The 25,312-nt window shown below is 41.8% G+C and overlaps 1 protein-coding gene across 2 annotated transcripts; it reads left to right on the plus strand.

Moving 5' to 3' along the window:
- The first annotated feature begins 1,308 nt into the window (after positions 1-1,308).
- Positions 1,309-23,232, plus strand: LOC116161125 (ephrin type-B receptor 1-B). Of its 2 annotated transcripts, XM_031474357.1 has the most exons (15): positions 1,314-1,519; positions 4,302-4,445; positions 8,867-8,946; positions 13,874-14,159; positions 14,207-14,590; positions 14,636-14,791; positions 14,841-15,004; positions 15,057-15,323; positions 15,754-16,129; positions 16,313-16,357; positions 16,421-16,561; positions 16,614-16,867; positions 18,113-18,322; positions 18,380-18,717; positions 21,828-23,232. In XM_031474357.1, exons 2-15 carry the CDS (start codon positions 4,373-4,375, stop codon positions 22,093-22,095), a joined length of 3,042 nt encoding a protein of 1,013 aa, XP_031330217.1. In that variant the 5' UTR covers positions 1,314-1,519; positions 4,302-4,372; the 3' UTR covers positions 22,096-23,232. The 2 variants fall into 2 exon arrangements, with proteins under 2 accessions (XP_031330218.1, XP_031330217.1); XM_031474358.1 differs by lacking the exon at positions 16,313-16,357 and having other exon boundaries at positions 1,309-1,519.
- The last annotated feature ends 2,080 nt before the right edge of the window (positions 23,233-25,312 follow it).

Raw genomic sequence — 25,312 nt, forward strand, 5'->3', positions numbered from 1 at the left:
TCTATCTACTGTTATCGTTATTGCGATCCCTCTCGTAATCGAGTGTTTTCCTCAAGTGCGTAACCCCCTTCTTATTTTTGCCGAGTGGAAGGGGGGGGGGGCAATTTTTAAGTTACATCTCTTGAAATGGATACTATTTTATAATTTTGTAAGCAATTTTTTTTATGATCTTTAAACTGGGCGCCTACTCGATCTGTGACACCCTGTATATCGGATGACCAAAGAAGTTATTTTTTGTAGTTGTGATTTTTTTTTATATACAGTGCGCTTAAACAATTTTTACACATCACTTCAGCACTGAGCCAGGTCTGATGAACTGATTTCACATACTTCTGGCGGGCGTCCAGATTTTCCGGAACGCTTTCCGGTTGACGACGGCGCCACTGATGGATGGCACCGGAAAGAAGACTGAACTCGGCCTATCGAAAGTAAAGCACGCTTAATTAAAATTGTTTAAAGGGTGTTTTATATTAAAATTAGGGTGGTTTCAGAGTCATCCCCCTAATTTTTTTTTGCCGTCGTCGTCACCCTCGCGGAAGCAATGATGAATTCCTGAACCCTCACATGTGCCGCTACAGATATACAGAGTGCGCGATAAAAAATCGCAAGAAACGCGATCGACTTAATTTATGCGACGGAGAATGTGTTTTTCTGTCTGATGCAAATTTTATGCAGGCGAAATGAATAAAGTCGCGAACTTACGGCGAAAATATGCAAAAATTATTATTAAACGTCCCCGTATACGATTTTATATACATCTGCAATGTTTATTCGTGCTTTATTATTATTAAGGAAGGTTAGGATTTCTCAAAATTCCCCTGTCATACTCCTGCGAGTATTTATGGTCCTCTCGCAAATTGCGGGGCAATAAAATTAAGTAAACCCCTTCAAAATTTACAGTTAGCGTTAGTTTACTTAAAGGGTCGTCCGTTGCCGCCGCCTCTGCAGTCCGAATTTCGCAGAAAATTTTTACGACAAAGAGTTGACGTGCAAAATAAATATGCGATTTATGAAATGGCCTAAATTGGTGTCATAAAAACCCCCCCCTTTAAACTAAATAGGGGTAAAAGCTAACTGCTATTATTCGAAGAGGTATAGTGGCTATTGTCCCCTTAAGCCGGCGGTGGCAGATGGATCGGCGAAAATTTGCTACGGGATTACAATATTCTACGTTAAATTGTATGGAAGAAGTACGGGTGCGAGCTATTTCGTTAATGAGTGCGGAAAACTCGTAAAAGTATGAAAAATTCGCGTTTTTGCGTCTTAAAATTTTAATGAACGGGAAATAAATTTCGAAGTTGTAAAATCCACATGAGTCGTTAATTAAAAATTCTAAAAAAAGTTTAATTATTCAAAGTTCGCGAGATATAAATGAGGTTATCGCGACTTTCTTAACGAACTTTCCGATCTATTTCTGTTAATTTGTTTAGGAGCGACTGCCAGGAATTTTCTTCCTATCGATTACTGGTTTTGCAACGAAAAAAGTGTTTACTTTCTCATGTTCGCGCGGATTGGGTTGGTAAGTGACTTTTTTTAACTTTTCGTTAACGTCCGAGATAGTTACAGGTAATTTTTCTGCATTGTAGTAGTAGATTTCATGACATTTTCATACTTTTAACTATGGAAACTTAAGCCAGGTCAGCGAAGTTTTTAAATGATCGTCAACGGTGCATTCTATCTTGTTTTTTTCCGATGTACTGAACAAAAGTACAAGAATTCGCATTTTTGTTGTAGATGCGGAATTTTTAGACCTCGTGAGAGTATTAGTAACTCTAATAGACGTGGAAAGATCTTCTAAGTGTTTTCCTGAATTTCCCCCAGGGAAAGTACAAACATTCAGCAACGTTTTGTGGAACTAACAAGGTCTTCTAGTGTTTTCCCACAAGAAAAGTACAAAATTTCGCATTTTTTGTTATAGATGCAGAATTTTTAGAACTCGTGGGAGTGTCAGCAACTTTTTTGTAGAACTTGAAAGGTCTTCGAGTGTTTCGCTGGATATTTCCCACGGGAAAAGTACAAAAATTCGCATATTTTGTTATAGATGCAGAATTTTTAAAACTTGTGGGAGTGTCAGCAACTTTTTCATTGCATTTTTAGAGCTCGTGGGAGTGTCAGCAACTTTTTTGTAGAACTAGGAAGTTCTTCGAGTATTTTGCTGAATGTTTCCCTCAGGAAAAGTACAAAAATTCGCATTTTTTGCTCAAATGCAGAATTTTTAGAACTCGTGGGAGTGTCGGCATCTTTTTTGTAGAACTAGGAAGGTCTTCGAGTGTTTCGCTGAGTATTTTTCGCAAGAAAAGTATAAAAATTTGCATTTTTTTGCTAAAATGCAGAATTTTTAGAACTCGTGGGAGTGTCAGCAACTGTTTTGTAGAACTTGAAAGGTCTTCGAGTGTTTCGCTGAATATTTTTCGCAGGAAAAGTACAAAAATTTGCATTGTTTGTTATAATGCAGAATTTATAGAACTTGTGGGAGTGTCAGCAACTTTTTTGTAGAACTTGAAAGGTCTTTGAGAGTTTCGCTGAGTATTTCCTTCAGGAAATGTACAAAAATTCAGTGTTTGTTATAGATGTTGCACTTTTAGAACTTGTGGGAGTGTCGGCAACTTTTTTGTAGAACTAGGAAGGTCTTCGAGTGTTTCGCTGAGTATTTCCCACGGGAAAAGTACAAACATTCGCATTTTTTGTTATAATGCAGAATTTTTAGAACTTGTGGGAGTGTCAGCAACTTTTTTGTAGAACTAGGAAGGTCTTCGACTGTTTCGCTGAGTATTTTTCGCAAGAAAAGTATAAAAATTGCATTGTTTGCTCAAATGCAGAATTTTTAGAACTCGTGGGAGTGTCAGCAACTGTTTTGTAGAACTTGAAAGGTCTTCGACTGTTTCGCTGAGTATTTTTCGCAAGAAATGTATAAAAATTGCATTTTTTGCTCAAATGCAGAATTTTTAGAACTCGTGGGAGTGTCAGCAACTGTTTTGTAGAACTTGAAAGGTCTTCGACTGTTTCGCTGAGTATTTTTCGCAAGAAATGTATAAAAATTGCATTTTTTGCTCAAATGCAGAATTTTTAGAACTCGTGGGAGTGTCAGCAACTGTTTTGTAGAACTTGAAAGGTCTTCGACTGTTTCGCTGAGTATTTTTCGCAAGAAATGTATAAAAATTGCATTTTTTGCTCAAATGCAGAATTTTTAGAACTCGTGGGAGTGTCAGCAACTGTTTTGTAGAACTTGAAAGGTCTTCGACTGTTTCGCTGAGTATTTTTCGCAAGAAATGTATAAAAATTGCATTTTTTGTTCAAATGCAGAATTTTTTGAACTCGTGGGAGTGTCAGCAACTGTTTTGTAGAACTAGGAAGGTTTTCGAGTGTTTCGCTGAATATTTCTCGCAGTACTGAAATTCCAATTTTTTGTTGTAGATTCAGAAATTTTAGAACTCGAATTATTTAAGGGTCTTACCTGAATCTTTCTCCGGAAAAATGTAAAAATTCTCAATTCTTAGACTAAAATGAAATGTAAAAAGTCGTCTTATTTGATATTAGAACTTTAAGCAAAATTCCTAAACAATTTTAGAACTATTTCTGATTGGCAATCGCACTTCTTGCACCAATCTCGGCACCAACCTCACATAAAAACCTTTTTTTAATCTAATTAATTTTGTTTGTCCAATTACGTAATGGCGTCTTAATTGTTTTATTTCATTGACGTCAGTTTCGTAATTGAAAAATGACGGGGGAGAGTGTCGTCTCGAGGCGTATTCGAATTGCGACGACACATGAAATGAATTTTTCCTTTTTGAAAAAATCGCCCGACTCTCATATAAAATTAATTGGAAGCATTTCGCTAATTACAATTTTCGTAAGTAACGCAAAAAAATTTAGCCGCAGAAGGCGGAGACGCCGACGGCGGCGGTGGTTTCGCAGATTTAAAAAACGTAATGCAGCAAACAGCGAGGCGATGTATGTCAGATTGAATGGCGGGAGTTCGGGTCGAGGCCCCATGAGTGGGTGTAAAATGTCTCATTAGCACGACTAGTTCTTTTTATAGTTTTTTTTTGTGCGCTTTTTGTCACCTAGACTCTCAAAACTTGAGCTTTAATCGATTCAGCAGATGCAACGCGTAACCTGCATTGCATTTCTTTCAGATGTTTTCGCATTTTCAGCATTTTTTTATTACAAATTAACGTCGATTGCGCGGCGCGCTTTTGTCTCGATGCCTCTGTATCGACTTCGCGCTTTTGTTTTTGTTATATGGGTTACCTATATACAGGATGTGTTACTGAACTCGCTTTTCTTTTGTTTTTCAGGATGAAGTAGCGGAAATATGTGATCCGCCAGGTGGCGCGACGAACTCTGGCGTAAGCAAAAGGCAGGCGCTATGGGATTAGCATTACACATAGTACCCTTCTTCATTTTCCTAAACGTAGTTCAACGAAATAGCGCGGAACAAGGTAAGTGACAATGAAAACAACACTACAAACAAGCACCAGTTGATATCATTCGAACGTCATACTTTTTGGTATCACCCCGTATATGTAAATATGTAATTGTTTCTCTTCGACACGCATAAAATACGTCTTTGCTGAGCGAGCCGAAGACGATGTGATAAAATTGCCGAGCAGTGACAGATAGCGGTTCTTGACTTCGCTAAGAGGGCAAAGTCTCAAAAAATTGCGCTAGAGTAGAGGTTTGCGTCTCGGATTGTGCTCAAATGAGCCACAAAAGCTCTTCCTCGTTAACCCCTGGGTTGGGTTCGCTTAATAGGCGAGAAAATGAAAGGGTTCTGGTCTCGAGAAGCTGTCAACGGTTTAAGTCTGTGATAATTCAAAGTTGCTAACTTGGGTTCGTATCCGTGCTAAGCCTACACGTCTTGGACAGTAACAGTGCTTCATATGTTTTCGTTTTCTCAAATGCACACCCTGTATTTTCGAAGCGAAAAAAAAAGTAGCCGGAAAATGACAACAAAAGTCGCTTTGAATTTGTCGTTGGGCGTTAAAACTGGATTTATAAGCGATTATCAGCTCGTTAGTGCATTCTTCGAGCTTAAGCCGACATCTGTTATCTAAACACGTTTTTAGTTTTAGGGAAAAAAGGTAGCGATACCTGCGCGTAATTAAGAAATCATTTACTCTCCTCGCCGGATTGTGGAAACAAATCAGTTTCGCCCTTTCCCGCACCTTCTCTCGAAATTTTTCGAGCGACGACGCCGACGACGACAGTTTATACATCAGGTAGCGGCAAGTTCGTGCAAAGTGGTGAAATCTAAAGGTATTCGCCGACTTCAAAGGGCGACCGAAGGGCGGTTTTGGCAAGAGCGGGGTTGAACAAGTCCCTAGGGCTTTAAGAAAATCGATAGCTGACTAGGGCTGCCAACGCATAACTCGGAGTTTCCGAATTCTCTTATTTGTACAAGTTTGAATTTTTTTCTTCCTCCCGTCTCCTTTGTGCGACTTTGACGGGCGCGAGCCGCCCTTGTTGTAAGGGCGACGCAGCGAACCGGGCCCTTGGCGTGCGACACGTACGGATGAGCACTTTCCGATGAGAAATTACCCGCATTTCTTTTCATTTTCATACAGCTCGTTTGCGTAGCTTAAGCCTGCTCATTTTCTGGTCAGTTCATCTACCAAATTGAGGGTATTTTCTAGTTCCATTTAACATCTTTCTGTCTATGATCTAGAAATCTGAAAGAATCTTCATCCTCGGGAAACTTCTTTAGAAATAAATCATCTGAACTGCGCCCCATTGGACGGGGTCAACGTTATGTTTTTTTTTTCTTCTATTTGGTTTTATATAATATATTCTATGCACAGTCCAATAAAAGACTATTATTATTATGTACAACAGATGGAACGACTCAATATCTCTATTCAAGAGAAAATATCTATTCTTACAAATACCCCACTTTCAATAATGACGAGAAGCCGAACGATGGACCATCATGTATGATGCGAGCGAGGTGAGGCGGCGCAGCCGCCGGAGCCGAGCGTATGTCTTATCAAAATCCAAAAATTAATATATTCTATAGGAATTTTAGCGATTGTAATAAGACGAGTGATAAGACATGCGCTCGGCTTCGCCGCCTCACCTCGCCATTTTGGAAAGTGGGGTGTAATACATTTTGCAACGTCGGAAATGTCGGTCGGTCGAATCGAAAATGTTACCCCACTTTCAAAAATGGACCAATACATATATTTTTCGCAGGAAAAGTACAAAAATTGCTAAAATGCAGAATTTTTAGAACTCGTGGAAGTGTCAGCAACTGTTTTGTAGAACTTGAAAGGTCTTCGAGTGTTTCGCTGAATATTTCCCACGGGAAAAGTACAAAAATTCGCATTTTTTGTTATAATGCAGAATTTTTAGAACTCGTGGGAGTGTCAGCAACTTTTTTGTAGAACTTGAAGGGTCTTCGAGTGTTTCGCTGAATATTTCCCACGGGAAAAGTACAAAAATTCGCATTTTTTGTTATAGATGCAGAATTTTTAGAACCTGTGGGAGTGTCAGCAACTTTTTTGTAGAACTTGAAAGGTCTTTGAGAGTTTCGCTGAGTATTTCCTTCAGGAAATGTACAAAAATTCACAGTGTTTGTTATAGACGCTGCATTTTTAGAACTCGTGGGAGTGTCAGCAACTTTTTTGTAGAACTAGGAAGGTCTTCGAGTGTTTCGCTGAATATTTCCCACGGGAAAAGTACAAACATGCGCGTTTTTTGTTATAATGCAGAATTTTTAGAACTCGTGGGAGTGTCAGCAACTGTTTTGTAGAACTTGAAAGGTCTTCGAGTGTTTCGCTGAATATTTCCCACGGGAAAAGTACAAAAATTCGCATTTTTTGTTATAATGCAGAATTTTTAGAACTCGTGGGAGTGTCAGCAACTTTTGTGTAGAACTTGAAAGGTCTTTGAGAGTTTCGCTGAGTATTTCCTTCAGAAAATGTACAAAAATTCACAGTGTTTGTTATAGACGCTGCATTTTTAGAACTCGTGGGAGTGTCAACAACTTTTTTGTAGAACTAGGAAGGTCTTCGAGTGTTTCGCTGAATATTTCCCACGGGAAAAGTACAAACATGCGCGTTTTTTGTTATAATGCAGAATTTTTAGAACTCGTGGGAGTGTCAGCAACTGTTTTGTAAAACTTGAAAGGTCTTCGAGTGTTTCGCTGAATATTTCCCACGGGAAAAGTACAAAAATTCGCATTTTTTGTTATAATGCAGAATTTTTAGAACTCGTGGGAGTGTCAGCAACTTTTTTGTAGAACTTGAAGGGTCTTTGAGGGTTTCGCTGAGTATTTCCTTCAGGAAATCTACAAAAATTCAGTGTTTGTTATAGACGCTGCATTTTTAGAACTCGTGGGAATGTCAGTAACTTTTTTGTAGAACTAGGAAGGTCTTCGAGTGTTTCGCTGAATATTTCCCACGGGAAAAGTACAAAAATTCGCATTTTTTGTTATAGATGCAGAATTTATAGAACTCGTGGGAGTGTCAGCAACTTTTTTGTAGAACTAGGAAGGTCTTCGAGTGTTTCGCTGAATATTTCCCACGGGAAAAGTACAAACATGCGCGTTTTTTGTTATAATGCAGAATTTTTAGAACTCGTGGGAGTGTCAGCAACTGTTTTGTAGAACTTGAAAGGTCTTCGAGTGTTTCGCTGAATATTTCCCACGGGAAAAGTACAAAAATTCGCATTTTTTGTTATAATGCAGAATTTTTAGAACTCGTGGGAGTGTCAGCAACTTTTTTGTAGAACTTGAAAGGTCTTTGAGAGTTTCGCTGAGTATTTCCTTCAGAAAATGTACAAATATTCACAGTGTTTGATATAGACGCTACATTTTTAGAACTCGTGGGAGTGTCAGCAACTTTTTTGTAGAACTAGGAAGGTCTTCGAGTGTTTCGCTGAATATTTCCCACGGGAAAAGTACAAACATGCGCGTTTTTTGTTATAATGCAGAATTTTTAGAACTCGTGGGAGTGTCAGCAACTTTTTTGTAGAACTTGAAAGGTGTTCGAGTATTTCGCTGAATATTTCCCGCAGTCCCCGTATGTCTTATCAAAATCCAAAAATTAATATATTCTATAGGAATTTTAGCGATTGTAATAAGACGAGTGATAAGACATGCGCCGGCTTCGCCGCCTCACCTCACCATTTTGGAAAGTGGGGTGTAATACATTTTGCAACGTCGGAAATGTCGGTCGGTCGAATCGAAAATGTTATCCCACTTTCAAAAATGGACCAATACATATATGAGCGAGGCGCCTTGGATTTCTTTTTGGATTCAAATCCTTATAATCCTAAAAGAAATCCAAGGTAATCTCTCTGTTTGGTATTCTAAAATAAATTAATTATTAATTAATTGAATAAGAGGACTAACAACTGTCAATGGAAAATTGTCGTATAACAGATGGCAGCAGAACGTAAAGAAAAGGTACGCTTCAAGTTAATGAAATGCAAATGCGGTACTTACGATAAGACAGAGAAACCGCAATTACATCCTCTCTACGGAGTTAAAGGTGAATCCGCTCAATAATTATTCCAGAATCTCCAATTTAATGCATTACTAAAATATGGATGATTGCAATTAAAATTCCATGCGTTCTCAACTAGCTGTTCAATAATCTTGAAGAATACTGAAGACTCGCTTGAAGACCCTTGAACAGCTGGACCTTGGAACTGTTTTAAAGAGTCATCGTAACAATACTTAAGAATCCTTGTTCTTTCACTTTAAGTTCACGTATTTTTAAAAATTCTTTTCAATCATTCCGCGATACAATGGCGTCGAGTATATCTCGATCTTTCGCAAGTACCATGTATATGACGTTCGATCTTTGAAACCTGCAAGCTACTCGTGATAAACGTTCACTAATCTCGCTTTATTTTTCAGTTGTACTTCTCGACACAACGGGAGAATCGACATTGGAATGGACCCGATTTCCTTACGGACCTCAAGCTAACACGCCCGGTGTAAGTATCGTCACTCGCGCGAAGTTAGCAATTGCACAGAGTCATATGGGAACCATAGAGCTAAATAAATATTCGGTCACAATCTTAACCTCCAACAGACACGCCCCCCCCCCACTTTAAAAATCAAATTTTGACATTTTGAAAGTCAAAATCCCCCCCCTCCCAAACGCAATTAAATCGCGCTTTATGTCTTCTTTCTAATAAACATTGATTGTTGATATTAAGAGACAAGAAGCTAACACAATTCCTTAAGCTACTATGACCATAAGGGTAATCCACCCCAATCCTTTACGGTCAATTTTATCAATTTTTGAATTTAGCAGTTGAAGGTTGCCACAATGTTGCTTCTGAAGGGGTTGGGGGGTGGTTGTTTGTTTAAATTGCGTCTCTCCATAGTTTTATATAATTATGATTGTTGCTACTAATTTCGCATTTAACATGCAAATCGATTGCTAACTTCGCCGCGGTACCTTTTAACGCTCGCAAGTTTAGAGCCGTACGAAATAATGTAAATAGCTGTAACGACGTTTCAACATTTACTCTGGAAAACTCGACGTGGGGCGGCCTAACTTAATTATATCACCCCATTACGGTCCTGATTTGAATGCGCGCCTACCGCACTCGGATCTCCTCTCTTTTCGTCCGGACTTAAAAACTATCCGCCAGACGAAGACGGGGAGGCGAGTGTGAATAATTTTAAAAATAATTTTGCGTTAGCGAAAAGAATCACCACCGGCGACGGTGGAGGCGGCGGCGCGCGCGGGGGACGTCGTCTGGCAATTGTGTTTCCATGGTTACTAATCATTCTTGATTACTGTAGGCATCCCTCGAAATGATACGTGATTTGAAATGGCAAAATTTTCGGGCGCGGAGAGAGGCACTAGAGAAAGTTTCGTTTTATTGCCGGTCAGACAGTGATTTAACGATTGAATGATGGGCGCGCTTTATTTAGAAATTAAAATGAAAATCGCGTCCCCCTTTCGCCAACTGGCGCTCGGTATACGCGAAGGGAGGAAATTAGCTTTATGACAAAAAAAATGTAAGCGTTATTACCTTTATCTTTCCTTATAAAGAACACACGTGCTTAGGGTGACAATTCGCTTAATATTTCACCCCTGAAATATAAGGGCGGCGACTTTTTATTTAGCGGTGGCAGACTTTATATTTGCGGTGCATTTCTCTTCGCGCGAGACAAATTTGTAGGTAGGAAATTAACTGTTTTGAAACGTGCTCGCGCTGCATACGCGTTCGAGGATGGGGGGAGGGCGTGCGTTAGGGGTGTGCGTCGATTAATTTTATAATGGGACATATCCCATTAGTTGGTAATTAAGGGTTTTTGTTACGTTATGCCCAACTATTTTAAGAAAAGCACATCAAATTGTCTACTTTTTTGTTTATTTATGGATTTACCGCAATTTCCCGATTTTCTTTAATTGGCTGGGCGGCACAATTTGCGCAAATCCAAAGTTCTGGCTTAATAAAAGTTAGTAGGATGCGCTGCGCATTACAATATTCGAATGCGCATGCGCTGGTAACAGAATAAACATGGCGCCGACGATACAGACCAATAAATGGAGTGTGCGCATGACTGTAATAAAAACAAATGAAGTGCGCATGACAAAAGTAGATATGTGCAAGTACCATTTGACACAATACAGTCCCATGTGCATTGTACAGGGTGTCCCATTTTCGACACTTTTATATCTCCCTAGTTGTTACTGCTACCAAAAAAGTCATGTGCTTTTTTTTTGGGTCAAACATTCAAAAATGGAACAATTAAAATTTGAAAATATTCGCTCGCTTAAAAGATACGGGAGAAAATCACAAAAATTGTCAATTTCAGAATGGTCCCTATATTTTGTTAGTTAACAGAGATACGGAAAAATGTTTTTTTGATATAGGCAACTCTCATAACGTATTAGAGCGAGGTGAGGCGGCGCAGCCGCCGAAACCGAGCGTATGGAGCAAAGCGTATCAAAATGAGAGGTAATTATAGTACACTAAATGCCTCGCCTCACTTTGTTCTGCTTTGGCCGGTCCATACGCTCGGTTCCGGCGGCTGCGCCGCCTCACCTCGCTCTCTTACGTCAAGGGCCCTGCGCTCAAGGTGAAAACTTTATTTCGCATTAGATTGATTGAGCATTTACTGATTGATTTACTTCGAAATTCGCCCGCCCAAATCGATATGAAAGCCACCCTTAATATAGGCAACTCTCATAACGTATTAGAGCGAGGTGAGGCGGCACAGCCGCCGAAGCCGAGCGTATGGGCCAAGGCGTATCAAATTGAGAGGTAATTATAGTATATTATATACCTAGCCTTACCTTGTTCTGCTTTGGCCGGTCCATACGCTCGGCTCCGGCGGCTGCGCCGCCTCACCTCACTCTCTTAAGTCAAGAGCCCTGCACTCAAGGTGAAAACTTTTAATTTCGCATTAGATTGATTGAGCATTTACTGATTGATTTAGTTTGAAATTTGCCCGTCCAAATCGATATGAAAGCCACCCTTAATATAGGCAACTCTCATAACGTATTAGAGCGAGGTGAGGCGGCGCAGCCGGCGAAACCGAGCGTATGGGACAAGGCGTATCAAAATGAGAGGTAATTATAGTACACTAAATGCCTCGCCTCACTTTGTTCTGCTTTGGCCGGTCCATACGCTCGGCTCCGGCGGCTGCGCCGCCTCACCTCGCTCTCTTACGTCAAGGGCCCTGCGCTCAAGGTGAAAACTTTATTTCGCATTAGATTGATTGAGCATTTACTGATTGATTTACTTCGAAATTCGCCCGCCCAAATCGATATGAAAGCCACCCTTAATATAGGCAACTCTCATAACGTATTAGAGCGAGGTGAGGCGGCACAGCCGCCGAAGCCGAGCGTATGGGCCAAGGCGTATCAAATTGAGAGGTAATTATAGTATATTATATACCTAGCCTTACCTTGTTCTGCTTTGGCCGGTCCATACGCTCGGCTCCGGCGGCTGCGCCGCCTCACCTCACTCTCTTAAGTCAAGAGCCCTGCACTCAAGGTGAAAACTTTTAATTTCGCATTAGATTGATTGAGCATTTACTGATTGATTTAGTTTGAAATTTGCCCGTCCAAATCGATATGAAAGCCACCCTTAATATAGGCAACTCTCATAACGTATTAGAGCGAGGTGAGGCGGCACAGCCGCCGAAGCCGAGCGTATGGGCCAAGGCGTATCAAATTGAGAGGTAATTATAGTATATTATATACCTAGCCTTACCTTGTTCTGCTTTGGCCGGTCCATACGCTCGGCTCCGGCGGCTGCGCCGCCTCACCTCACTCTCTTAAGTCAAGAGCCCTGCACTCAAGGTGAAAACTTTTAATTTCGCATTAGATTGATTGAGCATTTACTGATTGTTTTAGTTCGAAATTTGCCCGCCCAAATCGATATGAAAGCCACCCTTAATGTAGGAAACTCTTATAACGTATAAGGGCGAGGTGAGGCGGCGCAGCCGCCGAAACCGAGCGTATGGGACAAGGCGTATCAAAATGAGAGGTAATTATAGTACACTAAATGCCTCGCCTCACCTTATTTTGGTTTGGCCGGTCCATACGCTCGGCTCCGGCGGCTGCGCCGCCTCACCTCGCTCTTACGTCAAGGGCCCTGCACTCAAGGTGAAAACTTTAATTTCGCATTAGATTGATTGAGCATTTACTGATTGATTTAGTTCGAAATTTGCCCGCCCAAATCGATATGAAAGCCACCCTTAATGTAGGCAACTCTCATAACGTTCTAGAGCGAGGTGAGGCGGCGCAGCCGCCGAAACCGAGCGTATGGGCCAAGGCGTATCAAATTGAGAGGTAATTATAGTATATTATATACCTAGCCTTACCTTGTTCTGCTTTGGCCGGTCCATACGCTCGGCTCCGGCGGCTGCGCCGCCTCACCTCGCTCTCTTACGTCAAGGGCCCTGCGCTCAAGGTGAAAACTTTATTTCGCATTAGATTGATTGAGCATTTACTGATTGATTTACTTCGAAATTCGCCCGCCCAAATCGATATGAAAGCCACCCTTAATATAGGCAACTCTCATAACGTATTAGAGCGAGGTGAGGCGGCACAGCCGCCGAAGCCGAGCGTATGGGCCAAGGCGTATCAAATTGAGAGGTAATTATAGTATATTATATACCTAGCCTTACCTTGTTCTGCTTTGGCCGGTCCATACGCTCGGCTCCGGCGGCTGCGCCGCCTCACCTCACTCTCTTAAGTCAAGAGCCCTGCACTCAAGGTGAAAACTTTTAATTTCGCATTAGATTGATTGAGCATTTACTGATTGATTTAGTTTGAAATTTGCCCGTCCAAATCGATATGAAAGCCACCCTTAATATAGGCAACTCTCATAACGTATTAGAGCGAGGTGAGGCGGCACAGCCGCCGAAGCCGAGCGTATGGGCCAAGGCGTATCAAATTGAGAGGTAATTATAGTATATTATATACCTAGCCTTACCTTGTTCTGCTTTGGCCGGTCCATACGCTCGGCTCCGGCGGCTGCGCCGCCTCACCTCACTCTCTTAAGTCAAGAGCCCTGCACTCAAGGTGAAAACTTTTAATTTCGCATTAGATTGATTGAGCATTTACTGATTGATTTAGTTTGAAATTTGCCCGCCCAAATCGATATGAAAGCCACCCTTAATGTAGGCAACTCTCATAACGTACTAGAGCGAGGTGAGGCGGGCTGCGCCGAAGCGGAGCGTATGGGGTAAGGCGTATCAAATTGATAGGTATAGTACACTAAATGCCTCGCCTCACCTTGTTCTGCTTTGACTGAATGTTTCTGTACCGAAACAAAGTTTGGAAATGTACCTCGTATACAGGGTGTTTTGTTTTATTCTGAGGGATACATTTTTGGTTATGAACCTGTCCCGAGCAAATTCAGCATCAAAATGTTCATGTGTTCGCAGTGGGTGGAAGAGTCGTTTACGAACTTCCAACGCGGCATCAACTGGAGATCTTACGTCGTCTGCGACGTCGCCTACAACAACGTCAACAACTGGTTATGGACGCCGTTCGTCGAACGAGGAATCGCCAACCGTATCTACATCGAGATCAAATTTACGATAAGAGATTGCAGCCTCTTTCCCGGCAACGCGCTGTCCTGCAAGGAGACGTTCAGCTTACTCTATTACGAATTCGATGCCGCGACAAGGGAGCCGCCCCCTTGGGAGACGGAAAGCTACAAGTTAATCGGTCGGTGTCTAGCTCAGGTGTTTTTGATGTTCACGGTTTGTTTTCAGCTCGTATTGCGGCGGGTGAGGGACGGTTCAACGCAAACAGCGAGGTGAACATCAACACCGAAATCAAAAGCATAGCCGTCGCCAAGAAGGGTGTCTACTTCGCGTTTCGAGACCAGGGCGCTTGCATTTCTCTTCTCGCGATTAAGGTCTATTACATCACTTGTCCCGAGGTGACCATCAACTTTGCCAAGTTCCCGGCGACACCTACGGGTAAAGAGATCACGGTGCTCGAGCAGGCGAACGGCACTTGCATGAACAACTCGGAGGTGGTACACAGTCCGCCCACCTACCAATGCAAAGGCGATGGAAAATGGACGATACCGTCAGGCGGTTGCAAGTGTAAGGCCGGTTTTCAGCCCGACTTTGATAAACAGATATGTAACGGTAAGTGGCTCAGCGAGAGGTTCCGGGTGTAAAATTCTTCCGTAGTCTGTCCACCGAGTACTTTCAAAGCAGAAACGGGCGATGGCTTGTGCGAGTCCTGTCCCGAGCACTCCAAGGCGCCCGGTTCGGGTTACAGCGAGTGCAAGTGCAACAACGGCTATTACCGAACGGCGAAGGACCCCAAGAGCATGGCGTGCACTCGTACGTACTTTCACTGTGAGACCGTCACCTATACTCTTGTGCCTTTCAGAACCACCATCTGCTCCGCAAAATCTAACCATAAATTTTGTCGACCAGTCTACGGTTATACTAAGTTGGAGTGCACCGCAGGACTTGGGCGGCAGGACCGATATTTTCTATCGAGTGAAATGCGACGCCTGCACCTTCGGCGTCGTCCAGTACACACCCGGCTCGGTAACTACCCACTGTTCCCTATTATTGTGCCGATTCTTACGCCGACTTACAGGAGACGTTCAACGATACGAAGGTGACGGTGACCGGACTGAACGCCGTGACCACGTATCGTTTTCAAATCTTCGCCGAGAACGGCGTCTCGCATCTGAGCGCGAAGGGCAGCCCCGAGTATTCGGACATTGTCGTCACGACGGAGGCGTCGGTCGCCAGCAGCATACCGAACGTTCGTATTACGAGCGTTAAGAGTACGGAGATCAGTTTGGCGTGGGATCCGCCGTCGATCGACGATATCGAGAATGGGCTCGTCGAAAGCTATGAGGTTTGTGGCGCCCTCTACTTTTGACTAACTCTATTTCTAAAAATTCATTTTCAAATAGGACATAATCGAACTGAATGCACCTCGCCAATCATATTGTTATAAGTGTGGCACTACTGGCGTGACCGTGAAACCGTGCACGTTTTGTTCGGAAAAGTTAGCTCCTCGCTTTGTAGGACCTTTTTTGATTAGCCATAAAGTAGGTTACTTTAGCTAAAAAGGTTGTTCCGAGTTAGCTGGCTTTTTTATGCGGCAGTTTGGGATAAATTCAGCGCCAGACCAACTCTCCGTCATAGCAGAGGTGGGATTTTTTTTAATGTGACTTGCACTTGGTTTCGTGTAGAGGGGCGGGCAAGGTGGATATCACAAAATGTCGCACAGTGACGACGAGACCGCGGGGACTTCAAAAATTGATGGTACCATTCATTTTCAGATACACTATTTCATGCGAAACGACGCGGATCACAGTAACGCGACGACGGTGAGGACAACGGAGCTCTCGACCGTTTTGACTGGCCTCCAGCAGAGAACCGAGTACGGCATCCACGTTCGCGCGAAAACGCAACAGGGCTGGGGCGACTATTCGCCCGTCATTTTCAAGACAACGGGCCAAGTTTTAAACACTGCGTACGTCGGCGACGAAGAGGGGCTCAAGCTTCGCGTAATCGCCGGCGGTATCGTGGTGGTCGTGGTCATTCTCGTCGCGGTCATCGTGCTCGCCGTCATCTTCATTCGTTCGCGCGGCAACGACGAATGCAACAAGAAGCAGCCGAGCGACTGCGACACCCTCGAGTATCGGAACGGAGAAGGTAACCACTCACTTCTAAATTAAATCGCACTTAACCCCCTAACTTTGGATTTGTATTTCACGCTCGAAAAAAAGGACTTGTAGTTACGTACAGTAAGTTCTCTCACTGCCACAATGTACTTTGCATGCTCGTCCGCTTTGTGTCGTTTTGTTTCGCTTATGTGGTTTTTTTTTTATTTTGTAGTTCATCATTTGGACAACCCTCCTATTGTTACCACCCATACCAACGGTAATTTTTCTCCCACTCTCCCCCACCTTCGTCGATTAATACTAAACCGCCAATTTTTAACAGTGACCACGCCGCTTTTCGCGCCGATCAGCGGAGCCTCCCGAACGTACATCGACCCGCACACCTACGAGGATCCTAACCAGGCGGTGCGCGAATTCGCGCGGGAAATCGACGCCAGCTGCATCACGATCGAGGCGATTATCGGTACGTGTCGCACGAAACGGGGCAACATTCACTCGACCTGTTCCGATTCTAGGTGGCGGCGAGTTCGGCGACGTCTGCAAGGGCAAGCTGAAAATCAACGGCAATAACGAGATCGACGTCGCGATCAAGACGCTGAAGGCGGGCTCGCACGAGAAGTCGAGAAACGATTTTCTGACGGAGGCGTCGATTATGGGACAGTTCGAGCATCCCAACGTAATATTCTTGCAGGGCGTCGTTACCAAGTCCAATCCTGTCATGATTATAACGGAGTATATGGAAAACGGATCTTTAGACACATTTTTAAGGGTAAGTGTAAAACTTTACTTTTCATTTTTGCTATTTAAGCAAAAACCACCTCCAATACCTGACCACACTCGAACTTCCATCTACACCGACGGAACTGATAAAACACCTGCATCGCTTATCTCGCACGTGACATTGTTTGTCGAAAAACAAATGAATTCTTCTCCCTGTTTATCAACACTTAACAGTAGATGACCTATGTTCGTTCTGGCGCAGGAAGTGACGTCACACCAGTCAGAGTTGAAATGTGAATAAATGCGTTACAGTTTCCTACCATTCATCCTTACGACTCACCCCGAGAGCGAGCAACCATCGCCTCATTATAGGCCTGGGGGGGCCACGAAATGTATTTACAGGTTAAAATGGAGCATGACATAGGTAATAGGGCCCCCCTTGCATGTCTCGGAGAATTATAAGTTGGGGCCCCATACATGTCACGGCACCTGTTTTTTTCATTGACTTCAACCTCTTAACTATCGAATCTCTCAAAGTTTGCGTGGCTCATTTGGTTTTCAGGTATCGTGGGTTCGATTCCCAACGCAGATAACAAAAATTTTTGTCTATAGCAATCACCTGACCGATGACGCGGGTCCAAAATAACATCCAAGATGGCGGATGGAGCGAGAGAGGCAGACAGACAGACGGTCAAAAATGGCGCCCAACATAATGGCGGGATTAGAGACTAATAAAATGGCGGCCGATCCAAGATGGAGGATTTAGTGACTAACAAAATGGCGGGATTAGAGACTAATAAAATGGCGACCGATCCAAGATGGCGAAATTAGAAACTAATAAAATGGCGACTGATCCAAGATGGCGGATTTAGTGACTAATAAAATGGCGACCGATCCAAGATGGCGGATTTAGTGACTAATAAAATGGCGACCGAACCAAGATGGCGGATCTAGTGACTAATAAAATGGCGCCCAACAAAATGGCCGACCACACCGCTCATTGGCTGTGACGTCACAGGAGGCGGCCCCTAAAGGCTCCGCCTACCGTATCCCATTGGCCAAGGGGAGGGGCATAGGGGGGCGTGCTCGTCTCTGATTAGCTGTGACGTCACGTGCTCGTCTCTGATTGGCTGTGACGTCACTTCCTGCGCCAGAACGAACATAGGTCATCTACTCTTGACCAGATAAACCTTTAAACTCTCGTAAAAATACCCATACAAACTAAATACAACAAATTAAATGAATTAAACAATTACCAATTACACAAAAATACCTACGCATGTAATTTTTTTAGGCAAACGATGGAAAATTCCAAGTGCTACAGTTAGTGGGTATGTTAAGAGGAATTGCGTCCGGTATGCAGTATCTAAGCGAAATGAACTACGTACATCGAGACTTGGCAGCCCGAAATGTATTAGTTAATTCTCAATTAGTATGTAAAATAGCCGATTTCGGTCTAAGTAGGGAAATAGAAAGTGCAACAGAAGGCGCGTATACGACAAGGGTGAGTATGGGTCTTTGATTCTCTTTCGTTTAGTTATGGGTTTTTGGTGGTTTACAGGGGGGGAAGATACCGGTACGGTGGACGGCGCCCGAAGCGATAGCGTTCCGTAAATTCACCTCCGCCAGCGACGTATGGTCCATGGGTATCGTCTGCTGGGAGGTGATGTCGTACGGCGAACGGCCGTACTGGAATTGGTCAAACCAAGACGTCATTAAAAGTATAGAGAAAGGTTACAGACTGCCCGCCCCGATGGATTGTCCGGAGGCGATCTATCAGCTAATGTTAGATTGCTGGCAGAAGGAGCGAACGCATCGACCCACATTCCAGTCCATAGTTAAAACGTTAGATAAGCTCATTCGCGTCCCCGATACCTTAAGGAAAATTGCTCAGAATCGGTAAGTGCCCCGACCATTAACGCGCCCGCTTCAAAAATCTCGCGCATGCTTAGTCGCATTCGTTAACATTGTTTCCACTATTCTAGCCGTCATCCGTCTTTAAGCTCTTATCTTTGGCAAACTGTCAATGTAGGGCGCCACGTACACCTTTCTGATTTATCGCAATTGGAAATCGACCGACACTTTGACACCGTTTACCCGCACCGTTTGAATAACTTAAACGCGCCCTCGCGCTCTCACAATTACAACGGTCATTTCAATATCGATAACTCCGAACGGTGGTATCCGACAGAAGACGCACGCCACTGGACATCGGCACATTCGACACAACAACCGTTCGCTTGGGTCACTTTTAACAACGTGTAAATATTGCTTTGTGGTTTTTTGTTGCAAAGGTATTTTTTTTCGCTTTTTGTTTTGCTTACTCTTTCTCTCTCTTCTTAACCTCACTAAGTCTTTAGTACTTAACGCTTTTGCGAGAATGCATTCGCTTTTGTGCCTGTTGTTTTGTGCTTGCGTTTCGTTCAAAAGAATACAATAAAGTGAAGCGCGTGCATTGTCTTAATAAGGGTGCTGTACTAATCGAGAGGTGAGAACATTTGTACTCAATTTGTGTTGGAGGTTGGGAAACTTAAGCCCTTCCCACTTCCCATTGCTCATTTTGAAACGATCACATGCAGAGGGACTACTGTGGAGGTATCATCCTCTCACACCTTCAAATTGGGGAAGTCTCCAGGGCAACTGCGATGTCTCTAATTAGCAATCAAAAAGCTTCCATTTTTCAAATTGCAACTAAGCAGATACTATGCAGAGCATGGCTCGGTTCAAGGTCGCTCGCCATCTGGTGGTGATTTTGGAAAGTAGGTCAAGGTGATGATCAAGGGTATTAGCTTTCAAGGTCATTAGAGGTTTTAAGGTTACCAAAGGTCAACGATCCCATTTTTGTGGTGTCACTTTTTACCCACAAGGTCATAAATAGCTCCATTTTTGTTATTTCATGTTCAACGCTACAAAGTACAATGACCTCCAATTTTGTGCGTGTTTCATATTCTATTTTTAAGGTCATCGACTTTTTTGTGGTGGCACATATCAACGTTGCCACATTTAATTCCGAAGGCCATTAAAGTATTTTAGTTTCAAGGTCATTAAAGTTCAATGACCTCGATTTTTGTTTAATAATATTTATTTTATATTATTTATTTATTGTGCTTTTTTGTGGTGTACTATTTTATTGTCAAGGTCATCAGAGATTAACGACACTTTTTATGTTGCCATGCTTTATTTCCTCGGTCCCCATTTTTTGTGCAGTGGCAAACTGTACTTTCAGAGTCAAATAACCTCATTTTCCCCATGTTGATTTTCGCGAATTCCACTTTCAAGGCCATCCAAGGTCACATGTGGCCACATTTAATCTTTAAACAAACTACCGTCGAGTTCAATGACACATTAAGATATAAAGCGCGCCTGTTTACATTTATAATTCAGTCAGTCGGCAATCGATACCACAAAAATGACTGACCTTGAAAATAAAATAAGTCATCGATTTTCAATGACCTTGAACATAAAGTATGGCATTCAACAATGCCATTGAACTTGAATGATCTTGAGAGTAAAATATGGCGACCTTGAAAGTGAATTGACAGTACAAAAATAGTGTCATTTACCTCTGATGACCTTGAAAATGAAATAACAGATCCTTGAACTTTGAGGACCTTAAAAATACAATGAAATTACAAAATCACATTAACCTCGGATTACCTTGAAAATGGAATATTTCAAAATGACCTTAGGGATAAAATGTGACAACCTTAAAATATGATAGCGCAAAAATAGGGTCATTGACCTGTGATGACCTTGAAAGTTGATTATTATACCGCCAAAAATTAGTAAAATATTAATAAATATGAACGCAACCCCCCCCCCCCAGACCTTTTTTCGGTCACCGTCCTATCAAACGTCCCCATTCATAGTGGTCACGTTCGATCGATCGATTTTAGTTCACTACGGGGCTGTTAACGTGCCCCCCCCCTCCCTCTTTGTGATTTGCTAGTCGTAATGCGCTTGTTATGAGCTCACATGCCCCATCGATAATAACTTTTGTGCCATTATCGTTTTTAAATTGTGAGGTTGGGGGGGGGGGTTACGTCTCCCCCTCGTCCCGGTATTTTGTAGCTGGTATTTATGTACGTGTTTATACATCTGGTTATGCGTAACTTCAATTCAAGCCCCCGTCATTACAAGTTTTCAAAAAACGGGGGACAAACATGGAAAATGCCACTTTCTTTTAGAAATATGGATACAGGTCGCATGGTACTATCGCACATAAAGACGGTGGTAAGGTGGGGAAGGGTACTGTTGATGACAGAACTATTACCTCCCCCTCCTTGATGGGGAGGGGATCCTTATCACCAACTGCGTTTATAGGGGATTGAGTGAAGGAGGAAAGTTTAACGGGAAACCATTCTTTTCATTCCAGGTTCAAACATGAATGCCCCCTCCCCCTCGGTTTTCAAAAGTTTCCGATAATCAGTTAAAAAAATGAAACTCCTTATGACTGAAGAGAGAATTAAAGGTAAATAATCATTTTTGTCGAGACCCTTTAGTACAATATTAATAAATATGAATGCACCCCCCCCCCCAGACTTTTTTCGGTCACTGTCCTATCAAAAGTCCACATTCATAGTGGTCACGTTCGATCGATTATATGTATATCGATTTTAGTTCACAACGGGGCCGTTAACGTGCCCCCCCCCCCTCCCACTTTGTGATTTGCTAGTCGTAATGCGCTTGTTATGAGCTCACATGCTCCATCGATAATAACTTTTGTGCCATTATCGTTTTTAAATGGCCCGGGGGGGGGGGTTACGTCTCCCCCTCGTCCCGGTATTTCGTAGCTGGTATTTATGTACGTGTGATTATGCACTGGAGTAAAATGCCAATGTTCCGCCGTGTTGATATTAATTTGGCCAATTTACGCATTGCTGTCACTACAACATCAAGGGGACAACATAAGTTGAGTACAACGCCTCTACCGTTTCACTATCTTCACCCCTTCTCCGTCGTCTTCCACCCCCCCTCTAAACGTGATCGCGTTTTTTTTTCTTTTGTAGGTCGAACAACCCGCTGGCGGCCGACGCGCCCGACCTAACGAATTTCACATCCGTCGAGGAGTGGCTAAATTCGATTAAGATGGCGCGCTACCTCGAGAACTTCCACGCGGGCGGCATCAACACGATGGACGCCGTCGTCAATCTGACCGTCAAGGACCTCACCGAGCTCGGCATAACGCTCGTCGGCCACCAGAAGAAGATCATGAACAGCGTTCAGAGCATACGGGCGCAGATACGCGTGAACGGTTCGGAGGGATTTCTGGTTTAGATATTAGGGAAGCCGTTAAGTTTCTTTTTTTTTTTTTAAATGATAACGTGTGTACAAAGTGATTACTGTGAATAACTTAAGTGTTAACGAAACCTTTCTAACAGTGGCAGCTTTTTTATACGTCCTCGGTTGTAATGTGGCAGCTTTCTTTTTTAATTTATTTTTACTTAGACGATCGTGGGTTTTGAGATTATGTGATTACGTGTGTGATAGTAGGATCTTCCAATTTAATTGCGTGGACGATGACGTTTAGTTTCCTTTCACGACAAACTCAGACTGACGGAAGAATTAACGATCTGCGGCCTCGATCCCGATCACAATGTGATTTTTACAATAAGACGATTTACAACTTTTAATTTTAGATAAGCGCCTTTTTTTTTGTTAATTTTATAGCACTAACTCGAGATGATGATGATGATGGGTACATCGAATTTGTTTTTGTACAAAGCATCGTCTGCCATACCTTATATATACATTTATATATAGAGTAACGAAGCCCGTTTTCGTTTTCATTCTTCTTTCCAGACGATTACACACATAAGGGAGAACACCAACTTTGTTAAATTACGTTAATAGCGCAAAACAGTATAATCAAACAGTACATTAAATTAAATATACTTTTTTACATATCAGTGTGAAATGCCGAGCGTCCCGGGCGCGGAGACTCGCTGCTCCCCACGCCCGCGACGCTCGACCTCTATGTTTTGCAAAGGTTTAGATAATAAATTGCCGTATTAAACTGTCCGTAGATCTGTACTAGATCTCAACGCGAAGACTGTTGTAATACACTAATTCTAAATATGTGTTGATTTGATTCTCAGATAGCAATAATAGTATGTGTTTACATTAAAGCATTCTTAGAAAGTGCATTTCTGAATCGTACAATTCGAGATAGGTAAAAGAAGAGGATGAAAATTTTAAAAAATGTACTTAATTTTAATGCTCAAAAATGTAATCGTAAATGTAACTCTCTTTTCCGTTCATATTTTATTATTATTATTATTATTAGTAATGTATCGTTATTATTGACTGAAATTTTACATTTTAAACGAAGAAATATATTTATTTGAGACATTCCATTAGGTATAGTTAAAACGATAATATTATGTAAAGAGAACAAAATCTGACGAATTTCATTAGTTTTTTATGAATTTTTCTCGCCTGCCTATTATCGATTAAGCCTAAACATTTTTTTACATAACTTTATAATGAACGTAATCGTTTTTACGATTCGAGTTTGTGTAAATTATGCAAATTTTAAAATTCAGTACATGCATAATGTCAGTGTAAAGTTGTAATATATTTGTAAAGAAAAGTATTATTCATTATAAAATAATAGCTTCTGTGGTTTTCCATTTTTAATTCTTTGCTTTTTATCGACGTTCCTTACATATTCCTTACACCTTCAAGAATACTTGTATCTTTAACAAGTGCAAGTTCTGCCCGTAACAGTTTATTAGTGTTCACAGTATATTGTAGTAGTATAAACAATTGAGAGTTAGAACGCATGGAATTTTAATTGCCATGATCCATATTTTATTAATCTCTGGCAATTGGACTTATTAAATTGGGGATTCCGCAGTAATTAGGACGCACTCATCTATAGATCTCCGGACATAACTTGCGTAAATACCGCCATTTGCATTTTCCGTGATTGAAGTGTACTTTTTCTTCGGTTTCAACTGTTATACGACAATCTTTCCATTGTTGCTTCATCTATAATTAGCCCTCTTATGTAAGGTATCTATATTTTATGAGATAAACGAAGATGATTACCTTTGATTTCTTTTAGGGTTCTAGTTTAAAGAACCAGTTCAATTTCAAATGTAATCCAACTGTAAGGACTCTCTTAAGTTTCGGAGCCGCTTTACCTACCATTCTGTGGACGTACGAGGAAAGCAGTAAATGTATCCATGTAAACAATAACAGTACTGGCTCACAACATACTGTAATATCTCCACCCTGAGAGGTTCCACTCTGTATATACAACTTACGACGATACATACATTTTTGAGAGTTGGCAACCATGCAATTTCTAGGTGGGAAAAAAAGTTGCCTGCGCTACCTAGAAAGCACGAACGGGAGTTACGTTTGGCATCTTGTCTTGAATGGCGGTCGTGAACGTTTCGCTCCATAAATGTTTGTTGTTATTTTGTGTTATTTAATGCAGGTAGTAATTTTTGCATTTCTTTATATCGTATTTGTGTTTTGTTTGCCACATTTTATATTTTTTGTGTGTTTCAATATTTGTTTTTGAAATTTACTTGGTTTAACCGCAATGCAATCATGTGTGTGATACCGTTATGCTATTGTTTGTAATTGTTTACGTTTTTGGTGTAATGTTTGCTTAATTCATGTTTATTGATGTTGATTACTTGATCTTGTCCCTGAAGTGACATTCATGTAAGTTTTCATTTTATTTTAATATGTGGAAATTGCTGATTCGTTTGATGTATGTACTGACTTGTTGTTTGTTACTAACAATTTTCTTTTCTCCGTGAATGAAGCAGTCACGGGAGGTGGAAAAAGAAACTGTAGTCTATAATTATGTGTTAGGGCACCTAATTCCGTGCGCTGTCTTCGACATCCAACTGTAGGTTCGAAACCCCGAAACCAGGGGCGGACTACCCATCTTGCAGGAGCGAGATTACGCTAATCAAAGCTCTTCAGTTTAGAATCTATGTGCGTTAAATGAGTGGCGATTCAATAATTTCCACATATCTTGTTTTTAGTCAAATTTGCCTACAAGGCCATGTAGTTTTCCATCTTGCTTTCAACAAAAGGACTTTATTGCACCAAAGATGAGTCACATCCTGTACTTTTAACCCTTTCTCAGAATCTTGGTACCTGATCCGTTGTCCCCAAAAACTTGCTTTAACCTTGAGTGTAACCAACATTGTGTATATGCATTTACTATCTTTGTTAACTACTGCTTAAACTTTTACAAAATATTTTGTTAATTAACTTTTGGACTGAAACAGGAATTTTTTTGCCCATAACTTTTGATTGAGACGTCTAATCGAAAAAGTACGAATCGTTTTGGATTCTACGCACCAAAAAAAAGTTTTTTCCCGAGAAATTTTGGTGCAGTCGATTTTTGGTAAAAAAGGAAGGTTATACACTGCCTTTTTTTTGCCCAGAAAAAAAAATTCTCAGATCGACCGGAAAAAAAATTTCCTTATATAATGTGGCCTGTAGAATCCATAATTTCAAACAG

This window comes from Photinus pyralis, unplaced genomic scaffold (genome assembly GCF_008802855.1).
Source record: "Photinus pyralis isolate 1611_PpyrPB1 unplaced genomic scaffold, Ppyr1.3 Ppyr1.4_LG10, whole genome shotgun sequence".
Classification (NCBI taxonomy): domain Eukaryota; kingdom Metazoa; phylum Arthropoda; class Insecta; order Coleoptera; family Lampyridae; genus Photinus; species Photinus pyralis.